Source organism: Octodon degus, unplaced genomic scaffold (genome assembly GCF_000260255.1).
Source record: "Octodon degus isolate 3935 unplaced genomic scaffold, OctDeg1.0 scaffold00067, whole genome shotgun sequence".
NCBI lineage: Eukaryota > Metazoa > Chordata > Mammalia > Rodentia > Octodontidae > Octodon > Octodon degus.
Genome location: NW_004524643.1, coordinates 8,124,233 through 8,144,210, shown reverse-complemented (window position 1 = coordinate 8,144,210; position 19,978 = coordinate 8,124,233). Strand labels below are relative to the sequence as shown.

Sequence of the window (19,978 nt, the reverse complement as noted above, 5' to 3'; positions counted from 1 at the left end):
GTTTTAATGGTTTAATAATGTCAAGGCACAGAAAATACTGCAAAGATCAGCATGAACATTTCAAAGGACTATGGGTAAATCCCCAAATCAAAGTTTCTGGAGGTGAACATGCAGTACTGTCTGTCTCCTGGGAAATGCATGACGTAGCACTCTGAGGCAAGGCATCAAAGACCTGGACATGCTGAAGAGGTACACAAAATAGTGATTTAGTTATTACATTATCTAGTGGTCAGACGAGAAAATATCTTTTGAGTGGGAGTATCTCACTTTCAAAAGTAAATGTGGATAAGACTTTTGACAGTGGAGGTTTCTAGACTTAGTTGATTTAATTGACTTCTGGAAACTTCATTGACTTTATTTCTTCCAATAATGGAAATTCGCAAATCTATAAGTGTTTGTTTGAAAATCAGAAGAATGTTCCAGAAGCTAAATGGAAATGAACGTGGGGGAAGTAGCTCAGATCCATAGGTTATATTCATTCAGGAGGAAAGAGGCCTATGTGAGGATAAGAGAAGTTGTTAAATTGTACTGAGTCTCCTGGACAGCAACAGGTATTAATAGAAGGAAAGAGAACATCGGAAGCATAGTTCACTAATGAAAGGCAAAACAGTAAAAAGGACTATTACTAAAGCCTGGAATATTCAAAAGGAGGTATGGAAAGATGGAATTCTAAAAAGTACCTGGCTAAAGGCCAGATCCTGCCTGTATCCATAACAGTCAGACTTCAAGAACATTGAAAGTGGCCTCACTTCAAGTACCTGCTGAGGACAATTCTCCACATGAAGCACTAGCAAGAAACCCAACTTGGGACCCAGGAATCTTAAGGCCTAAGAAGTTCTTTAGTCAGACACAGCAACAAGAGCCAGCACGTTATGGAACCAGAGTGCCAATGTCTATCATGTCAAAAGACTGTTTGCTCACTTAACCTGAGAATTTTGAAAATCATGGCACCCTTACACATTTTCAGTTTACATTTTAATTTAGATTATACATTTTTAATTTGATAACTGCAATTTTTTTGTGGCTGGTTCAGCCTGCCACAGGGGTGGGACTGGCATGGCATGTGATGCCGGGGATGGAACTGTGGTCCCTGCACTTTGCCTAAGCTCACCTAGGCAGGTGCCTTAGACCACTGAGTTATCTCTCCAACCTGAGAGATACAATTTTTGTCATAGATTTAAAAAACAAAGTTGGGAGGGATATAATTTCCATAAAATTGCATATCCTGACATAAAATAAAGCCATCGTTCTACTTCTTAAATTTTTTCATTGTAATCTAAACACTAAATAAGGTTCGGCATCCATTTAAAACTACATGGATAATCATTCTCCCATGTTTTGTATCTTCCTTTTCCATCATGAAATTTATATTTCTACTCCACATTTCCCTCAGAATTTTTCCTTAATGTAATAAGTTTTAAAGTATTTATCACCCATATTATCTATTATTATTGAAATTTCAAATTTTGTTCTACATCTTGTTACAACACTCCAAGTTTTTTTTTGTTTTGTTTTGTTTTAGTTTTTAGGAGTTGTTTTGTTTTGTGTACAGGGTCACACTATGTGGTTCGGACTCGTAGTGATCCTCCTGTTTTCAGCCTCCCTAGTGCTAGGATCATAGGCATGTGCCACCACACCTGGACTCCATCACTGGTTCAGCAGGCCCGTGGTGGGGCCTGTGCAGCATGCAGAGTCAGGGATCAAACCCTGGCCCTGTGCTTACCTAAGCAAGTGCTGAGCTATCTCACTGGTCCTTCTTTAAGTTCCATTAAAGAACTTTTCCTTGTTAGACTGTCATTACAGTTATCAGAATAGCTTGTCAAAACAACTAGGTTATAATTTATATAAATAATTATGAATCATAAATTTAACACTTCACAGTGTCCTTCAATGAATAAATGAGATTTTTTAAATTTTCTAATACAGTCATGTATCTATGATCAAATCTTGAATTATTGGTACAGTTTTAGATGTAAACTTTGAAAAATCTAGTTCTCATAATACACACAGGGGATTAGGAGTTTGTATAGCCATTACACTTAGCCCTTTAAGCACCTTTTGAGTTATGCCAGATTACTGAGTAATCTGTCATCAAACAGTATCTTTAATGATCTGGAACCTGATAACTCCTTTACAATGGTGAAGGAGTCCAAAACCACTTGACTTCTGAGAGCCTTTGCTACCCCATCACTAAAGTCTTTCATTTGCTTTATCATTTTCTGGGAAAAATTCCAAAACTACTTAACAAAGATTTATAAAATAACTATTAACTACATCCATCACTTTTTCACTTAGAGTACCATGGATCACCTAGCTTATTCAGAAAGAATTGAGAAAATCAAATCATTAATTTCATTGTCAATACTATTTTTAATAAAATATTTTGTGTTTCAAATACGTTTGAAACTAAAACTCTTATTTAACTTAATGAAAATGTCCATTCTCTAACAAATCAGCCAAGTTGGGGTTAACTTTCTCTCAGTAAAGACCTGACTTCATTTTTCTAATTGAAAACTGTTCTGAAATGTGTTTCAAGAAATGCTAATGGTCCTGCAAGAGAAACCACCAACAGACTGAAGAGACAAAATGTGGGGGAAAATGTTTGCCAGCTGTTCCTCAGACAAAGGATTCCCATCAAGATCATATAAAGAAAAAAAATTATCAGACCTCCTAAATTGAAAGACCCAATCAAAAAATGGGCATCTGAGAGGAATATATACTTTTCAGATGAAGAAATACAAGCATCAAATAAATATATAAAAAGTTCAATATCACTGGTCATTCTAGAGATACAAATTAAAAGAAGACCAAGAATTCATCTTACCCCAGGAAGAATAGCTATTACCAAGAAACTAGCTAATAACAAATGCTGGGGGGGGCCCTGTGGACAAAAAGAAACCCTTCTCCACTATTGATGGGAGTGTAGACTGGTACAACCACTGTGCAAGTCAGTGTAGAGATTCCTCAAAAACAAAATAGGACTGGAGGACCCATTTGACCCAGCTCTTCCTCTTCTAGGTATCTTCCCAGAAGAATTAAAAACGTCACACCACAGCAATACACATGAACCCACATTTAAGCAGCACAACTTATAATAGCCAGATTTTGGCAACAATTCAAATGCACAGCAACCAAGGAGTGAATAAAAAAGATGTGGTGCATAAAGAAGGATAAACTGGAGACTTGCGCAAGTAAATGGATACAACTCAAGACCATACTCAGAAGCAGGCTCACGTTCATAAGCATTGTGTGGTCTCTCTAATGTGAGAAGCAGGGAGAGTAAATAAGACCCAAAAGGTACAATACATATTGTAAAATGGCAAGAACTTGAAAAGGAAAGAGATACTGGGATCCAGGAATAGAGAAAAGAAGATGGAGAGAAATATATATAAATATGGATATATATATATATATATATATATGTGTGTGTGTGTGTGTGTCTATATATGTTTATATGCTAAAATAGTAATAAGTTATGATAGTTAAGATAGTTATATTACTATTTCTCTTAGTTCATTGAAAAGAAAGTTTTGTGCTAATATTGTTTGGACCATTAAATGCCTATATCTTGTACTCAGAGTAACTAATTTAAAGACAACAACACATAATATATTAACCATTATTACCCTCCTATTATCTTGTTTTGAAATTTTGGGTTTCTCTTTAAAATTAAAAAAAAACAGTTTTACTTTTAGAAAGAAATGCTACAAACTCCTGAAAAGTAATTATGAAGATCACATTCTGGGAAAATACTAAAAATTGTCAGTATTAAAACAACATAGTTCTAAAATATGTGATTTATTGGAATGTCATAAAGCCAAAATAAAACAATTCACTGAACTTGTGATACTACAAAGAATGTAGCCAACATTCTCAGTTAATTATCAATCTGAGTATATGATAAAAAAGCATAAGATTTGTTCAGTAAACAAATTTATATGTATACTGAACTTTGGTGCTCAACTTCAGGGATATAAATATATAGCTGATATTTAAAGAAATGGAAATTCAATTAATTTTATTAGCTCTCATGAGCAAAGCTCCTTATGCGTTTAAAGATGAGTTATAAATTGCACAAATCTAATTAGTCCAGCTACTTAGCAATACACTTTCTCTTTTTATATGAAGTAGAAATTAGTATAGAAATTTCAAAACATACATTGGCAAAAACAATTTTCGCTGCTTTCTTAAGCAATGTCTTTAGAAATATAAAATTGTGTCTGTGTTTTATCTAGTACATCTTGAAAATTTTGGTTGTTCTTAAAAAAGATTCCAGTCACATTTGGAATACTCAGGATTATTGATCTTCAGAGCCCATTGCTCTTCAAAGATACTTTTCTCCCCAGCTAATGTCATAATCTAGACCCGAATGTGAAAAACAGCTGAGAGGAATTGCTTCCATGTAAATATGTGCCTTAAAAATCTGGTTTTAGAGCTTGATGTGTTCTGCCTGTTCTGTCTTTGCTCTGGTCTAAAAAAAATTATTCTGTAAGAGCCACACACTTGAATAGCTGGAAAGGATCAAAGAAATTGGGAACTTTCATCAACCCTCAATTACATACACACTTTTCCATATATCTGAATTCAGCCAATTCCCATACTTGGGAAAACACAACATTTCCACCGCCTCTGTCATCACCAAAATCATCCATGGAGCCTTGAGAGTTTTACAGTTCATGAATGAAGGCTTCTCCTGCACTTGATTCCCCACTCCTCCTCCTCCTCCTCCTCTGGGTTCCTGCATGGCACAGCCAGGGGCTGGACGATTTAGGATGAAAGATAAGCACATCTTCTTTTGGAAAGTAATGCAAGGACTATTTAAAAACTGAGTATACTTTTAGGAAGATGGTTTTATTTAAGAAATCAAATAAAAGCTGAAGATCTGAAATATTTTCTTAAAATCAGACATGCTTTCATTTCTCCTGGGAAATGCTTGGGAGCCTGAGGAATGTCCTGCACGTGGCCTGAACGTCACTGACCTAAGTTGCTTCAAGCAGTCAAAAGCCTACCGATTTGATTTGAAACTGTCTCATTGCTATTCGTTTTTCAATAAATTATGGCAAAAAATAAATAAAATAAAATAAAATAAAATAAAATAAAATAAAATAAAAAAGCAGTGCAGCCTGGGATGGGAGAAACAGTGCTGAGAGGGGGCCAGACATTGGGAGGCTCAATGGGAAGAATGCAAATCCACCCAGTCCTCACAAAGCATGGCAAATTCCTGACTTTACTGGAAGATGAAATGGTATCAAATGCCCTTCAATGCGAACAGGGACAGTTTTCTCCCCTATGCAGTAAAAATACTATCACAATTATTCTATCATAACCATTTTCCCCTAGTGAGTATATATTCAAAATTTTTATGAACCGCAGGTAACTGAAACACACTGACTGATAACGTCTCTAAGGTGCAGCTAAGGCTGTATCTGCTCCCCATGTTTGTTTTCTCAGTTACAGGTAGACATCTGAAACTTTTGGCAATTCTAAGGATGGACTCCTGGGGCAAACTGCGTGGAGCGGAAGGCCTTGGGAGTGAGAATTGCCTACTTTACCTTTCTGTGAACGTAATGGTAGAATGTGGTAATACGTGTCAAATGCACTAACTTTTTGGGTTTCGCAAAGAACTATAAAAGCAGAAGATACTGTCAATCCTCGAAGGAACATCCTTCCCACTTTTGTTGTCAGCTGTGGAGAAAACCTTTCCTGAACTTTGGAATAAGGCCTACTGGCTGAGGTGAGCAGAGTTAGGTTCAAATCTTGCTTTAGTTTGTGTGCTAGTTAGTTGGCTGCTTGTTGGCTTTTGTTTACAGAAATGGGATAGAAGGCATATTAACATTTTGGAAATCTATTTGTCATCTAGCACCTCCATTTGGATTATCTTTTTCTTGCCATTTGATCTCATTGCAGCTTCTGCTTAACCTATATTGGACCTCATGGCTGAGCAAAATCAGAATGTCAAACAGAATAGGAAGCAAATTTTGAGCTTTTGTTTCAGAGTATCCTTGGCATTCATTTTTTGTTTTGTTTTGTTTTTTAGGACAGGGTCTACAGGGTCTCACTGCATAGCTTGGACTCGTAGTGATCCTTCTGTTTACAGCCTCCCAATGCTGGGATTACAGGTGCTCACCACCACACCCAGTTTCAATCACCTTCTCAGGGGGTGGGGCCAGCACAGCAGGCCCAGGGATTGAACTCCCAGCCCCTGCATCTGCCTAAGAAGGCGCTTTAATCCGCTGAACTGTTTGGCCAGCCCCTTAGCATTCATTTAATGACCAACATTCCGAGTCATTTCCAAACTTGGTGCAAGCAAAATCTAGGCTGCCCATGTAATTCCCAAAAAATCCACACAAAGTTGAGACTATCTGGGGGAATAGCTTCATGAAGTGAAAAAGGATTCCCACACAGAGGGCAGGATTCCTGCTGCAAGGGGCCCAGCCACAGTCCCATCAGCATCCTAGGAGGCATGTTGGAAATCCCTGTACCTCCAAGGATGCACTACCCCACCCCTGCAGGCCATCTCACTGCCAGAGCAAGGATGGATGATAACTGATGAGTCTGGAAGAAGGAACAGAGCATGCTCAGCTTAGGAACTGCCTTTTCCTTCAGGAAGGCCCTGTAGTCTGAGCTTTGTTTTAGCACTGGTGCTTGTCTCTCAGCCGGGGACTAGAGATGTCCACCTTTATCTGGGACAATAAGGAGAAATTTAGGTGTGAGGTGAAACTTTAAGAAGCTCACTCAGCTCCAGACTCAAAACTATGCTCCCCAGTCATTTATATCTTAAAGTGATATTTTAAATAAAAATCACTAACTAAATGAATAGATGAATGAATGTAACATCCATTCACATGAATCTAAGTCACAAATTGAGACACACAGATGAAAATTAATGCATTCAATAAAGCAGCCCTTAAATTATGTTCAAGCAAACTAATTTTTGGCAAAATTTTCCCCTTTATATTCCCTACCAAGCTAACCCTTTATTCCTATGTAGACTAAGCATAAATGTTCATTAATTTTCCACTGTTCACCTCTAATATTTAAGCCTTAAAATATGCTCCCTACCAAGTAGTTAAGTGATTTGAATAAATAAACAATTTGGAGGTTAAGAGCTTTTTCAGCAAAACTCGTTAGGTTCTCTTAAGACACAGCAGGTCTATAGTGAATAAACAGAAGACACAGGTCAGAGAGTATTATCACGTGCGTTTTTACCCTTAGCCACAACCCACAGAAGAGAAGAGGAAACTAGGGGTCAGGGAAAAGTGAATGACTTGCTCAAGTTTGCATAAATGGTATCAATCAGGATTTGAGGTCTAAACTCTGTGTTTGGTCCACCAGCTCACAATGCCCTCATTCATAAAATTATGACCCATCATGGAATAATGAGGCTTGTAGGTCATCCAGTCCAACTTCCTCCTAGTAGCTATGTCCTCTTGATAACAGTTTGCCCATGTTAGTGGCAGGCGAGTCCCTTCCACTACAGGGCAGGCCATTGCTTCACGAGCTTATTTTGACATGATGTACCCTTCACGAGCTTATTTGACATTTAGACCCGTTGGCCCTAAATCTGTCTGCTCCAAAGCACAGAACCTTTTAGGGAGCAGAGTACCCATTTGTCAGTAAAGCACCTCCTCCTTCTCCTCCTCCTCCTCCTCCAGCATCTCTCACTAACCTGGCTCTTCAACCCTTTGCTATCCCACAAAATTCCTTTACACACAAATACTATCCATTACTCACCCGAGTCCTAAATCTAGACATAACACAATTTCAGGAAGATCATTGAAGAGTAATGCTAGATTTGAATCACATCCTTACTGTAAGCACTGTTTCCCCACTTTTTTTTTATGTTGTTGGGCATAAGGGAGACCGTTGTTTTACGTAAGAGCATGTGTACCTCCTTAGTACTAAAAAATTGTTTACCAAATTGCATTTCCTGAAACGCCAGCTTCCCAGGATCAGTAAATATTTACTTGAACTTAAAAATAGTGATTCTGCAAGTATAGAATGTACCGCTTAACAATCGGTGCCAGGAAGTATTCAGGTCACTAGAAAGATACATGCACTAGAAATACGAAATCCAAATGCTTTGCCTGTGGAAACTACAAGCCAGACAGAAAATGCCATAATGCATAAGGACCTTAGGGAGATTTGCAGGGCAGAACGGCACCTCATGGAAGTTCTGATGTAGAGAAGTGAACTGCATTTATGCGAACACACTACAAATATAGGTCCCGGTACAAATCCTACCATCCCAGGGAACTGTATCGGAGTCATTAGCTTAGGAAACACATGATTACAACACTGAGCATAAATTACACTACCTTCATCCAATTTCTTCTTACTGTCACTCATGTCCTGTATGGAGATTTTTATAATTCAAAAGGAAGCTAAAGATCAGCCGAAAATTCTTATGAGCATGGCAAGCTCAGCCCATGGGAGGCTGGGAGGACTCCAGGGCAAAGTGGCTGAGAGGAAATGGGGAAAGAGAAAGGGACTTCCATAAGAAAACAAATAATGCGGACACACAGAGAATGGGGAAAGAGGTCAATGGGGTGGCAAACTCTAACAAAAGAGTAGGTGACCCCGCTCAGCTCCCAGGCTGGGCATTGTTGTCCCGGGTGTCCAGAGTTGCCAGTGAGGTGGGGACAGTGCCAGAAGTAGGCACATTAGATCAGATACTCCACCTTGAGTAACATCAGAATGAGGAAAAAGCAAAAGGCACTATGCTTTGGGCTTTGGACAAAAGGCCCCAGTAGGCCTGGCAGCCACAAGGACAGGATTCTCTGTCCTACAGCATGGAGGATGCCGACCCCTTTGCCCCATGGTACAAAAGAGTTTCTGAGCTCCAAACCCAGCTAGCTCTCACACCCCAGCCGAACACTTCCATTTCAGCTTTTTCCATCGAATGTGAACAGCCTGGCAAGTGGACATAAAAAAGTGGCCTATAGAACTGCAGCTGCCTCTGTACCCCCGCTCAGAAATTCTTCTAGTCCATTTCCTTTTTCCCTCATTTCCCACATCAGTCTTTTGATCTCTTCACCCATTTTAGGCCCCATATCCCATTGGTCCTGAGAGTTGATGCTTCAGTTTGGGAGATGAGACCCAGCCTGAGCCTCCAACTTCCCCGCCATGAGACTGCCAGCCCTGGCTCAGCAGCTCGAGATGCCAGCCTCAGCGCCTCAGTCTCCCCATGCTCCACCACCCCAGCACCTCAGCCTTCAATCCCTATTCCATTTGCCCCAGATTCTCAAAGTGGGGAGAGTGGCTTTTGAGAACCTTTCTGTGACTGGGAGAGAGAAGATGCCTGGGACCAGCCATATTGGCATGGCTGCAAGTCCAATGGGGTAGACAGGCTTGGACTGCGGCGGGTGATTCGGGTCAAGAGGGAAGGCAGCAACAAAGACCTGGGGCTATGCAGAATGAACCATGGAAGGAAAACCAGAAGACTCTGGGCCTAGTAGAGGGTGAATTTGGAGAGTTATTTATGGGAGACTTTCATTGGGCGATGGGAAAAGAATGACAAGTATGTGACACAGTATTTCTGTCACTATAAAAAACATGTAAATACCTTTCATAATGAAAACCTTATGTGCTGGGAGGCTTCCAAAGCAGCAAGGGCAAGGAGGGACTCACGTGTGTTTTAACCATCCTGCACGCTGTGCGCCTTCCGCTTGTTTTTGCCCTTCCTTTCACTTTTCTTTTCTCCAAGGTTCCTCACTTCATAGATCAGGGAAGTGAGCCTACGCAACATTAAGGAAATTGACCCAGGTCTCATGGTGAAACACGGTTCAAAAGTACACTGGTCTGGCTCCAACTCCTCTCTCTCCAGAATTAAGCCTGAGCCTGCCTAAAAGCAGGAGCTGGACTGTGTGACCTTTCTAGATTCTTCTCTGCTGACAGGACTTCAGTAATTGGCTTCCTTCCTGAGAGTGCCGTAAGTCTTGCAGAACAATAAGATCTTTTGGGTGTACTGTGAACAATAAGTCAGCAGAAAAGATTTAAGAATGGAGAGAACAATGCTGAATGCATAATTGGGAGATACTAGGCTTTGCCATTGCCTCGCTATGGGGCTTTGGGTATGGCTTTCCCCTCTCTGGGCCCCTCTGTGCACATCCAGAAGACACAGAGTTGGGGTAGATGCTCAGGGAAGCTCTGACATTCTGGCCTTATGGAGGCTAGCTTTGACTTGTGTGGTCTGAGGAGGATATCTTTCAAGAAAGCCGACCTGAGCAACTTCCCCTCTGCCCTCCCTCCACAAGGACCCAGCCCTGCCCCCAGCCTGCACTGACCTGCACCTCCCGCGTCAGGGCCAACTCCAGTAGCTGGCCGAAGTGCTGGCCCAGTGTGCTCAGCGTCTCACTCACGCAGGCCTTCATGGACCGTAGGACATGCTCGTTCTCGACCTGGAGGCACCTGGGGAGAAGACATCGTGGGTGGGCTTGGGGAAGGGGCACAGGATCAGTCACTCCAGAACGTTGCTGGGGGCAGAGAGGGGCCTGCTCTGGGCCTGGCTCGTGGAAATAGGAGACTAGAGGAAGAATCGGAAAGGGAGCGCTCTACAGAGGCTCAGCTCCTGCTCCCTGAGGCTGCAGAGAAGTGTCGGCTGGACATGGAAATTCACAGCTCCTGTCACTAGGCAGGAATTCTGGAAAAGTGGCAGATTCACATCCCTGGGCTTCTCCTTCAGGTTCTTGCCACCACTGCAGCTGAGGTTTATGTTCTCAGCAGTGTCAGGATGGGGACATAGGAGTGGCAAGCTTGAAGTGGGCACCAAAGTGCCAAGGATGCTAGTGCTCACACTGAAGATGGGAGGCCGGGCCTACGCGCTTTGAAAGCTGTCTCTTCACACTGAGCAGAAGGCAGCCTGGGGTTCTTCCCTCCAGAAGAACACAGAGAATCAGGTTCAAGTTCACCCCTGTAGACTGAAAATGTTCCATCCAGGAAGACTAAAGACCCCGCAGAGCCCCTGATGGGGCTGAGATGCAGGTCAGACCCCTAGGACAGCGCTGACGAGGGTGAGGCCAAGTGTAGATAAACCTCCAGGAATGTGTGCATGTGAAGTCGAGTGTGTGAGCATACTTCTGAGTGTGAATGTGTTCATGTTTATGTGTGCAAAATAGAGAGAAAAGGGTGTCAGTGTATTTCTATGACACCGAGTGTGTGTTTATCTGCATATGCGCACAAGTGTCTGCGCACATCTGTGCCTGTGTGTGTCGGGACGTGAGTGTCAGCTTTCATCTTGCCTAGACTCCGGGGACCACAGAGGTTCTCTGAGGCCATGAGAACCTGTTCCCTGAATATCCTCCTTTCTTTTAATGCTCACATCTTTCCTCTGCCTTTTATCTTGCCTCTAGGGCTTAAAAGTGAGGCAGAAAATTCCAAAGACATTTCTCAAGGTTTCCTAAAGAAGTCAAGTAAGGACTCCTGGCCCACCAGCAAGCTCCCTGTTCTCACTCCCCACTCCTCAGTCTCAGGATGGGGGCAGCTTACCCAGGGTCCACACTTACCTCTCCGTGACTGCAGAGAGCTCTGAACATTTCTCCATTAGCAGTTTCTCGACCTTTAGGAAAACAGATCAATGTCATTCAGTGTAATAAGCATCACTTCAGGATCTGCTGCTGAGCTGGGCATAAACGTGGAGAATCAGGTAATGCAATCTGGGGAGCAGGAATTAAGCTTTAACTCCGTGATATGTGAGGGAGAACAGACCAGTTGCTTTGGGAACACAAAGAATTAACACTCAGCAGTTAGGGACACCAGAGCAACTGGGAAGCTCTAAGAAGGAAGGATTAGGGGCTGGGGAGATAGCTCAGTGGTCTAAGCACCTGCTGACAAATGCAAGGACCAGGGTTTGATCCCCAGTACTACATGACATGCTGCATGGCATGGTAGTGCACACCTGTAATCTCAGCACTGGGGAGGCTGAGACAGGAGGATCACTACCAAGTCTGAGCTGCAGAGAGAGACTGTATCAAATAAATAAAAGATTTTAAAAGGAGGAGGAGCAGGAGGAGGAAGAAGGAAGAGGAGAAGGAGGAGGAAGAGGAAGAGGGGGAGGAAACAAAGGAGGTGGAGATGGGAGGGGAGGGGAGGAGAGGCGAGGCGAGGCGAGGCGAGGCGAGGGGAGGGGAGGGGAGGGGAGGGGAGGGGAGGGGAGGGGAGGGGAGGGGAGGGGAAGGAGGAGGAAGTGTCAGTGTCAGCCTGCCGCTAGAATTGGTATGCGCCGTCATGGTGCCGCTTCTCACTGTGGCAGGGCCTGTATCAAAGCCAGGGCAGGTAAAATGAGATATGTGTAAGAAGCATTTAGCACAATGCCTAACACATGGAAGACACTCAGGAAAGGTCCTTCTTCCCCTGCTGTGTTGGAAAAGGGGAAACGCTGAAGCTCAAGAAAGGTTTGGACTCACACACATTCCCACTGGAAGGCATCCTCTCACCCAGCACCCACTCAGCCGCACCCAGGGCAGCTGACCTGGCCCATTTCCTGCGAGGGGCTTCTGCTGGCCGCGCTGTACTCGCTGACCATGGAGCGGGCGTGGCAAGTGAGCCGCACGCTCATGCTGTGCACGCGGGCCCAGCGGTCCTGCGCCAGCTTCTGCCCGATCCTGCGCAGCTCTGTGCTGATGACCCAGCCCCGCTTGAGCAGCAGCTGCAGCGGGTCTCCAGGGCCAGGTCCTCCCGCCAGGATGAGATCACCCTGCGTGTCCTCCTCTAGGCTGATGGGCTTCGCCTGCAGGACGCACATGCACTCGCACTCGGTCATGAGCTTCAGGTCCTCCATCCAGCGCTGGACCGAGTCCACCTGAAGGAGGTGCAGCCTGCAGAGGGAACAGCAGCAGAATGCCGATGTGGGACCCTTTGCAGAGGCCTTAGTCCCTAGGGTGTTCACTAAGCATCTGTATGATCCCAGGCCATCAGATCTTTTATAAGCATCTATTATATGCCAGGTCTTCCCATTCACGAACCTTAAACTCATCTCTCTCTCTCTCTCTCTCTCTCTCTCTCTCTCTCTCTCTCTCTCGTATTTAGTACAGGGGCTACAGGGTCTCACTACACAGAGCAGACTCTTAGTGATTCTGTTTTCAGTCTCCCAAGCACTTGGATGACAGGCATGCGCCACCACGTCCAGTCTGTATGGCCATCTCAGCGCCCCCTGGGGGCGAAGCCTGCACGACACATTGGGGATCCAACCTGATCCCCCTGCTCTGTCTAAGCAGGTCCTTTAGTCCTCTGAGTTATCTGACCAGCCCTAAGTCTCTTTCTCTCTACATACATTAATAACTGTGGACCTGGGTCCCAGGGCTGCTCCCCGCATCCTGAGACTAGGGAGTGGGGAGTGAGAACAGGGAGCTTGGTGGTAGACCTGGAGTTCCTTACTTGACTTCTATAGGAAGCCTCAAAAAATGTCTTTGGAATTTTCTGCCTTGCTTTTAAGCCCTAGGGGCAAGATAAAAAGCTCAGGTAGTAGGTGTCCAGACTAATAAACTGGTAATGAGGGCTGATAGAGTAGTCGCTGACCTTTATAATAAGGGGAAACTGAAGTAACCTAGATAAGAATAGTAGTTACCTAAATGAGCTATGACAGAGCTACATGGTTATATAGCACTCATTTATTTGAAATAATGCTTTTCAGGAAGTATATGGAAAAGGAAATGCGTACTAATTAGGGAAAGCTGTATATAAAAACATAAATGAAAACAAACTATGCCAATAGTGCTAAAAAGCCATACCTAAGGAAATGACTTAAAAGGAAGACTTAAAATACTACAGATCTTTACACAGGATGAAAATGCAGCCCTTCTTTCCTTTTTCAATTTTCTTCTAATTTCCAAAATTTCTATAGGAAGCATATGTACCACTCTTGTAATGGAACAAAATTAGTTCTATTTAGTATATAGCACAAGAACATAGATGAGATCCTAAATAAAATCCACTCTGGAATTCACTTAGTTAAATAAGCCAGTAATACCAGGCAATTAATGAGGCACTGAACACTTCAGTGACTGCTGTATATTTAATATCGTGTACGTTCTAGGCACAGCAGGAAAAGTGGAGATGAAGACATAAAGTCTCCATTCTCCAAGAGCTTTCAACTCATGCAAAAAACTAGTAAATGAGAAAGCAAAAGACAATGATAGATTTCAACATCATTCCACCATCAGAGAAGATGCATATAGGTAATCACTATACCCCACAATACATATAGGTAATTACTAAGGGCTGAGCTCAAAGCCCTGTCTTCAGCTCCAGCTGTCTTCTGCTTAGTCTTTCTGTGCCTGATCTGCCTCAAGCCATTCTCTGTGTGACATTCATTCATTCTACAAATATGCACTTGGTGTCTACAATGTGCCGGGTAATGTTCTCAGATTCGAGGTGCAGCAGCGAACACTTTCCTTATGAGAGTTATACTCAAGTGAGATGACAGTCAATTGAAGAAGCAAGGAACATGCTGGAGATAGGCAGCAACATGCACATTGTTAGGAAAGAAGTCAGAGGGCTGAGGAGGGCTTCGATTGGAAGGGGGCAGGGCAATGCTATTTAAAATGAGTGAATCAAAGAAGGCTCATTAAGAAAGGGATATTTGGCTGTATATCTATCCTAATTATTATATATATATATATATATATATACACACAAAATGGTCCTTCATTTGTATCCCCATTTTTTGTTTAGTTTTGTCAGAGATGGGTATTCCATTGCCATTTAAATATTGTAGGTGTGTGAATTCAGCAAAATAATCCAATATAGTCCACTAGTCCATAACAGTAGTGGGTTATCCATAGGACTGGTAATGTCAGAAGAAAGATTTGTACTGATAGTATTTGGACAGGATATCATGTCTGCCTCTTTGTACTATGAATAACCACTATGAAGGCAACAATATGCAATGTATTAATTATTGAAACTGTCCTGCTAATCTGTTTTGAAACTGTCTCATTGCTGTTTCTCAATAAAAGATAATAAAAAATTTAAAAATGCATAAGCTTATCAGCAGACACAGAGGTCACTGTACTAATAAATGGGAGCTAATGGGTGCTACTTTGAGCACCTCTTGTAATTGTATAAGTCAAAGGTAACATATGAATTTCATAATGTCTCAATAAATTGAATATTAAAATATTTTTTTAAAAAAAGAAAGGGACATTTGGGCAAAGGGAAGGAGCCATGTGAAAATGCAGAGGCAAAGTGTTACAGGGAAAGAGAACAGCAAGTGAAAGGCTCTGGGGCAGAATTACCTTCAGGATATGTGAAGTAGGAGGAGGTCAGAGGAGCTGGCACAGTGAGGTGAGGTGAGAGTGATAGAGGAGGGTGTGCAGCAGGCAGCTGTCATGGTTTGGGGTTTTTGTAAGAGGAACAATATAGTACAGGACATAGTATTTTACAATGAATCACCCAAGAATCACATACTACAAGTGCAGGAAATCTATCCATACACTAAATGCTAACAAATCCAGCTGAGGGCCTAGAGCTCATAACAAAGCCTCCTACCAATCCAGCTGGAGGCCTAGAGCCCACAGCAAAGTCCCATGCAGGCCTGCTTCACAGATCTGTGCTAGAAAGGCCCAAAGGTCGGTGGTGGAAGCTAGGAAGTCTCTACCAGTTGGATGAAGGATCTGTGTTAGCAGGATGAGAGATCTGAACTGGAGCTAGGAGGTGAAGCTCCAGACAAGCACCAGAGCTCCCCCAAAAGTACCACAGGCATACTCAGCAACAGCGAGGTCCTGAGATCCTCCAGTGATGAGGAAAGCTGAGTTCCCATCAGGAAAGCCAATGCGACAAACTTCATGAGGCTGAGCAGTGCACCATCTCCCTCCTCTGGAGCCAGGAAGTGATGCTCAGCATGAGGACCAGAGCTCCCCCAAAGTTCATCAGGAAAGCCCGCATGACAAGGTCCTCCAGCAGAACAGCTCAAGAGAACTAGCAGCTTCCAACAGCTCCAACACCTCCATGCAGCATCCCTAACAGTGTTTCGGCAGCTGTTCCTGTTCTGCCTTTATGCTGCCGGCAACAACCCTCAGGTGGGCCTCTGAAACCCAGCACCATGCTAGTTTAATTCAGCTGGGTGTAAGAAATTGACCACCTGTTAGAAATCCACTACAGTGATATAGAGCTGTGTAGGAAAAAAGGAAAGACTTGTCTTTTGTTGAATTCATACAAGAAAGAAGGGCACTGATGGAGCCAACCCAGTAGAGCAAAGGTGTCAAGTAAGACTGAAATGATAGTCAAACTACAGTTACCAAGGTTAAGACTCCTCATGCTGATAGCTATTTAATGTGAAAGAGCAGGGCTTCTGGAAAGGCAACATTGGACTCTAACACTGCTTTATAACTTTTAACCACAATATTTACCCTGTTTAACCACAGAATCTAAACTCATAATTCCTTCTAGAAAATTGCCTTTCAAGCTATTAAAACTAAAAACTCACCAGTGACCTTCCTCTTCATAAAAATAGCTATTACATTTTGTAAAACCTTGTGAACATGGTGGCTTAGGTCTAAAATGTCCCCCAGCTGCTCAATGAACACTGATTAGATGATCAAAATGCTGGGCTCATCAGTGGGGTCACTGGCTAATAAGTTCAGTAAGTAATTTGCTGCTAGGAGATGGAACTTGGTGAAGGTGGCTTACTGGAAAGGCCCAGAAGGTTCTAGCTTTCTCCCTAGCTCTTCTGTTCCTTCTGCTTCCTGGCTGTGGTGAGTTGAGCACCTGCGCCACCACTGTGCCAAGCAATATTCTTGGGCCCGAGCCAAGTGCCTCCTCTGCCACGTTGCTTCTGCCTCAGGAGCCAGCCCTGGACTGAATTCATGAGTCAAAGTAGATCTTTCCTCCTTTGAGTTGTGGGTGTTGAGTGTTGTGTCTGGCCACAGGAAAGAGAGTAAGACACTACATGTGTCAGGGTAGGCATGTGTCAGGGTAGGGATGGGCTCACCCGAAACATGAAATCGCAGCACTCTGCTTCACATTCTATGCTATCAACTCTCTAAGCTTTACACACATGGACTATATAACACACAGCATTGATTGTAGGCATTCTTCATTTTCTACTTCTTATTATCACACCCTCATCCTTGCCCCCTCCCTTGGCCAACTCCACTTGTATGGATCACTCCATTTTTTTTTTTTTGCCTTTGTGTATTCCTATACAACTATCAGTATATATATATATATATATATATATATATATATGTTTAGGGTTTCCTGACTCATGGCTTGTTTCACAAATATAATCACAATATACACATCTTGCTCTCTTTTTATTTTCAAAGAACATAGAAGTCATCTTAAGTCACACAGTAGAATCATAAAGTACTTTCTTGATGTCTGAAAATTATTACCATAATTTATTAAATTATTTCTCCAATTGTTGGGTACTCACTTTGTTTCCAGTTCTGGACCACTACAAATAATGCACTAATGAACATCCTCATATCAGTGTCTTGCACATCAGTATCTTAATTCTACAGTGCGCCCTCCCTGGGAGTAGAGTGTGTTCAATGGATGTTGCCATGTTGGGCCTAAAAGCAATGACGTGGGTGCTGAGTTGATACATTTCCCCAACAATGTATCAGAACTTTCTACATTGATGTTAAAATGTGTTGTTTCCCTGCTTACATTCTTCAGTGTGCCCTAGGGCACCGTCCCCTGGTAAGTAAAATCCCCAGAGGATAGGATAGGAGGCTTCTGGGGTCTGGCCCTAGCTCCCCTTTTCGTACCTCTCTTTTGTGCATATTCTCCCCACTCTCAGCATCCTTACCACAGGCACACACTCCAGACACACTCCACCTCCCTACTTCCCAGATGTCCCACTTTCTTTCACAATCCCCTGTAGCCTCAAGCATGCTGTTCATTCCTCTTTTCCTTCTTCCCTCCCTGACATGCTCTCACCCAATACCTATCTATGCATGGGTTACCTCTTCTGAAAAGCCCCACACGGAGCTCACCAGCCCCTCCCTGGGGTTGCTGCATCCTCCCCTGGAGCACTGATGATGTTATTCATTGGTGATTTTTGCCTGAACTCTCTGAAGTCCTATGAGGGACAATCTCTTTTACTGGTCTATTGGCAGTGCCTGAGTGTATGTTAGTAACCCACTTAGAGCATGCCCCCTGCCAAAAAAAAAAAAAGTGAGCAAGCATCTGTCATGTACTGCTCCACCTCTCTACCTAAATGAAGAGTCCCTATGCTTACACTCCCACTGGCTACCCAGAGAGTGCCCCAAGACTCATTTGATGAGGACAGAGTTACAGAGATGGAAAAACATGCTCACTGCACCCTAGAGACACCTGGGAGACACACTGGGGAGTAAGAGGCAGCAAATGATCGAATCAGATAGTGACTCATTCACTCCATAAACACTTTGTAGTCGACATCTGTTTCTTTGTTCCCCTGCATTCCTTCCCCCCACCCCATTTGTCAGTAGGGGAGACAACTTCCATTAGCAACTTCCTGAGGCAGTTGCCTGCCATCAGCTTCTCCCTTCTCTTTTAAAGGACCCTGGTCCCAAGCATGGGCTAATTCCCAGGGGTCAGGTCAAGGTAAGGTGACCATGTCCCTGGCCACAGTTGTAGGTAGAGCCAGAGATAAGCTCCTAACCAAGCTGCATGAATCCAATTCCTTCTCCAAATGGTGACAGGTAGAGCCAAGAGTTGAGTCACAGAGACTGCTGTTGGTGTCAATTCATGGCATCAAAAAACAGCAAAGAGCACGGAGAAGAACAGCAGCCACAGTAGCTAGCAAGCCTCTCTACCTTCCTCCTATTGTATGCAGGTTACTTACCCCACTTACACACATAATCCCAGCACTGGATCATGAATCAATCACAAACTCTAGAAGCCTGTCCCATTGACTGCATGAGGCTTTGGGAGGACAACTAGACACAAACCATAACAGTGTCCATTGGCAATGCTAATGATGGCAGCTTTTTAGACATGCCAGGGGAAACTTCAGAATCATATGGGAAGTGGGAAGACAAGCCCAGTGATTAATTTATCTTATAAACAAATGAGCCTTTTTAAAACACAAGCACACAGTGAATAAGCAGAGTCGCCATGCCTTAAAGGTCTTCAGGGAACTCAAGGGAGGGAGCTGTCCCTTCCAGCTGGAGTTCAAGAAAAGGCACTTGGAGGAGGTGGCTGTGGAGCAGCTATGGTTTGGACACATCAAGACAGTGGAAGTATATTCCAAAGTCGAGCAATCAGAAAAACAAGGAGAAAGTGCCCTAGACTAGGGTTTTACATTCCAGAAGAGAGGGAAGAGTAAGGAGAAAAGAAAGAAAAGTGAATCCAGACTTGATCTTGAGAAGCACTGAATGTCAGGATAGGTGTGAAGCATTTACCCTGAAAGCCCTGAAAGGCTGTGGAAGGGTGACAGAGAAGCACAACAGAGGTGGGAGCTGGTGATATTGAAAGATAGCTACATCTTAGCATCTAGGACAAGTATCAAGTGCTAACTTGACACAAATAAAACTTAAGCTCAAGAGCAAGAGCTCTAGAATCTTCTGAATGAAGACTCCTGAACCCTTAGCATTAACCTATCAGGCTATCTTAGATTTTTGTGGCTGTGACAAGTTATCTGAGATAACAACTCATGAGAAGGAAAGATGTATTTTGGCTCATAGTTTCAGTCATTTCTATTCAAGGTTGCTTGGCCTCATTGCTTTTGGGCTGGTGACAAAGATCACAGTAAAGATACAAGGAAGAACTTGTTCTCTTTAGAGTGGCTCAGAACAGAGGAAGGTGGGGAGCACAGGACCCCAATATCTCTTTCAAAGACACACCCTCAATGATCTCTCTTCCTTCTACTAATGGCCCCACTTCCTAAAGGTCTCAGCCCCTGACAACAGCACCATCACCTAGGGAGAAACCCTTTCTTCACACGTGAGCCTTTGAGCACAATTAAGACCAAAATCATAACAAGGGTAAGGACCACCGAAACCCAGCAGCCATGGAAGGACCGAAGAAAGGAGAGAAGGAGAGTCAGGCC

The 19,978-nt window shown here is 43.2% G+C and overlaps 1 protein-coding gene across 2 annotated transcripts in view; it reads right to left on the bottom strand.

The window, feature by feature from the left end:
* Window positions 1-19,978, bottom strand: part of Insc (INSC, spindle orientation adaptor protein) — a 138,540-nt gene that overhangs the window by 65,623 nt on the left and 52,939 nt on the right. For both annotated transcript variants that reach the window (XM_023719360.1, XM_004634904.2), the window contains exons 3-5: window positions 12,470-12,815; window positions 11,505-11,557; window positions 10,287-10,410 (exon numbers count right to left, since the gene is read on the bottom strand). In XM_023719360.1, the coding sequence (XP_023575128.1) occupies window positions 10,287-10,410; window positions 11,505-11,557; window positions 12,470-12,815 (523 nt within the window). The remainder of the gene's footprint in view (window positions 1-10,286; window positions 10,411-11,504; window positions 11,558-12,469; window positions 12,816-19,978) is intronic.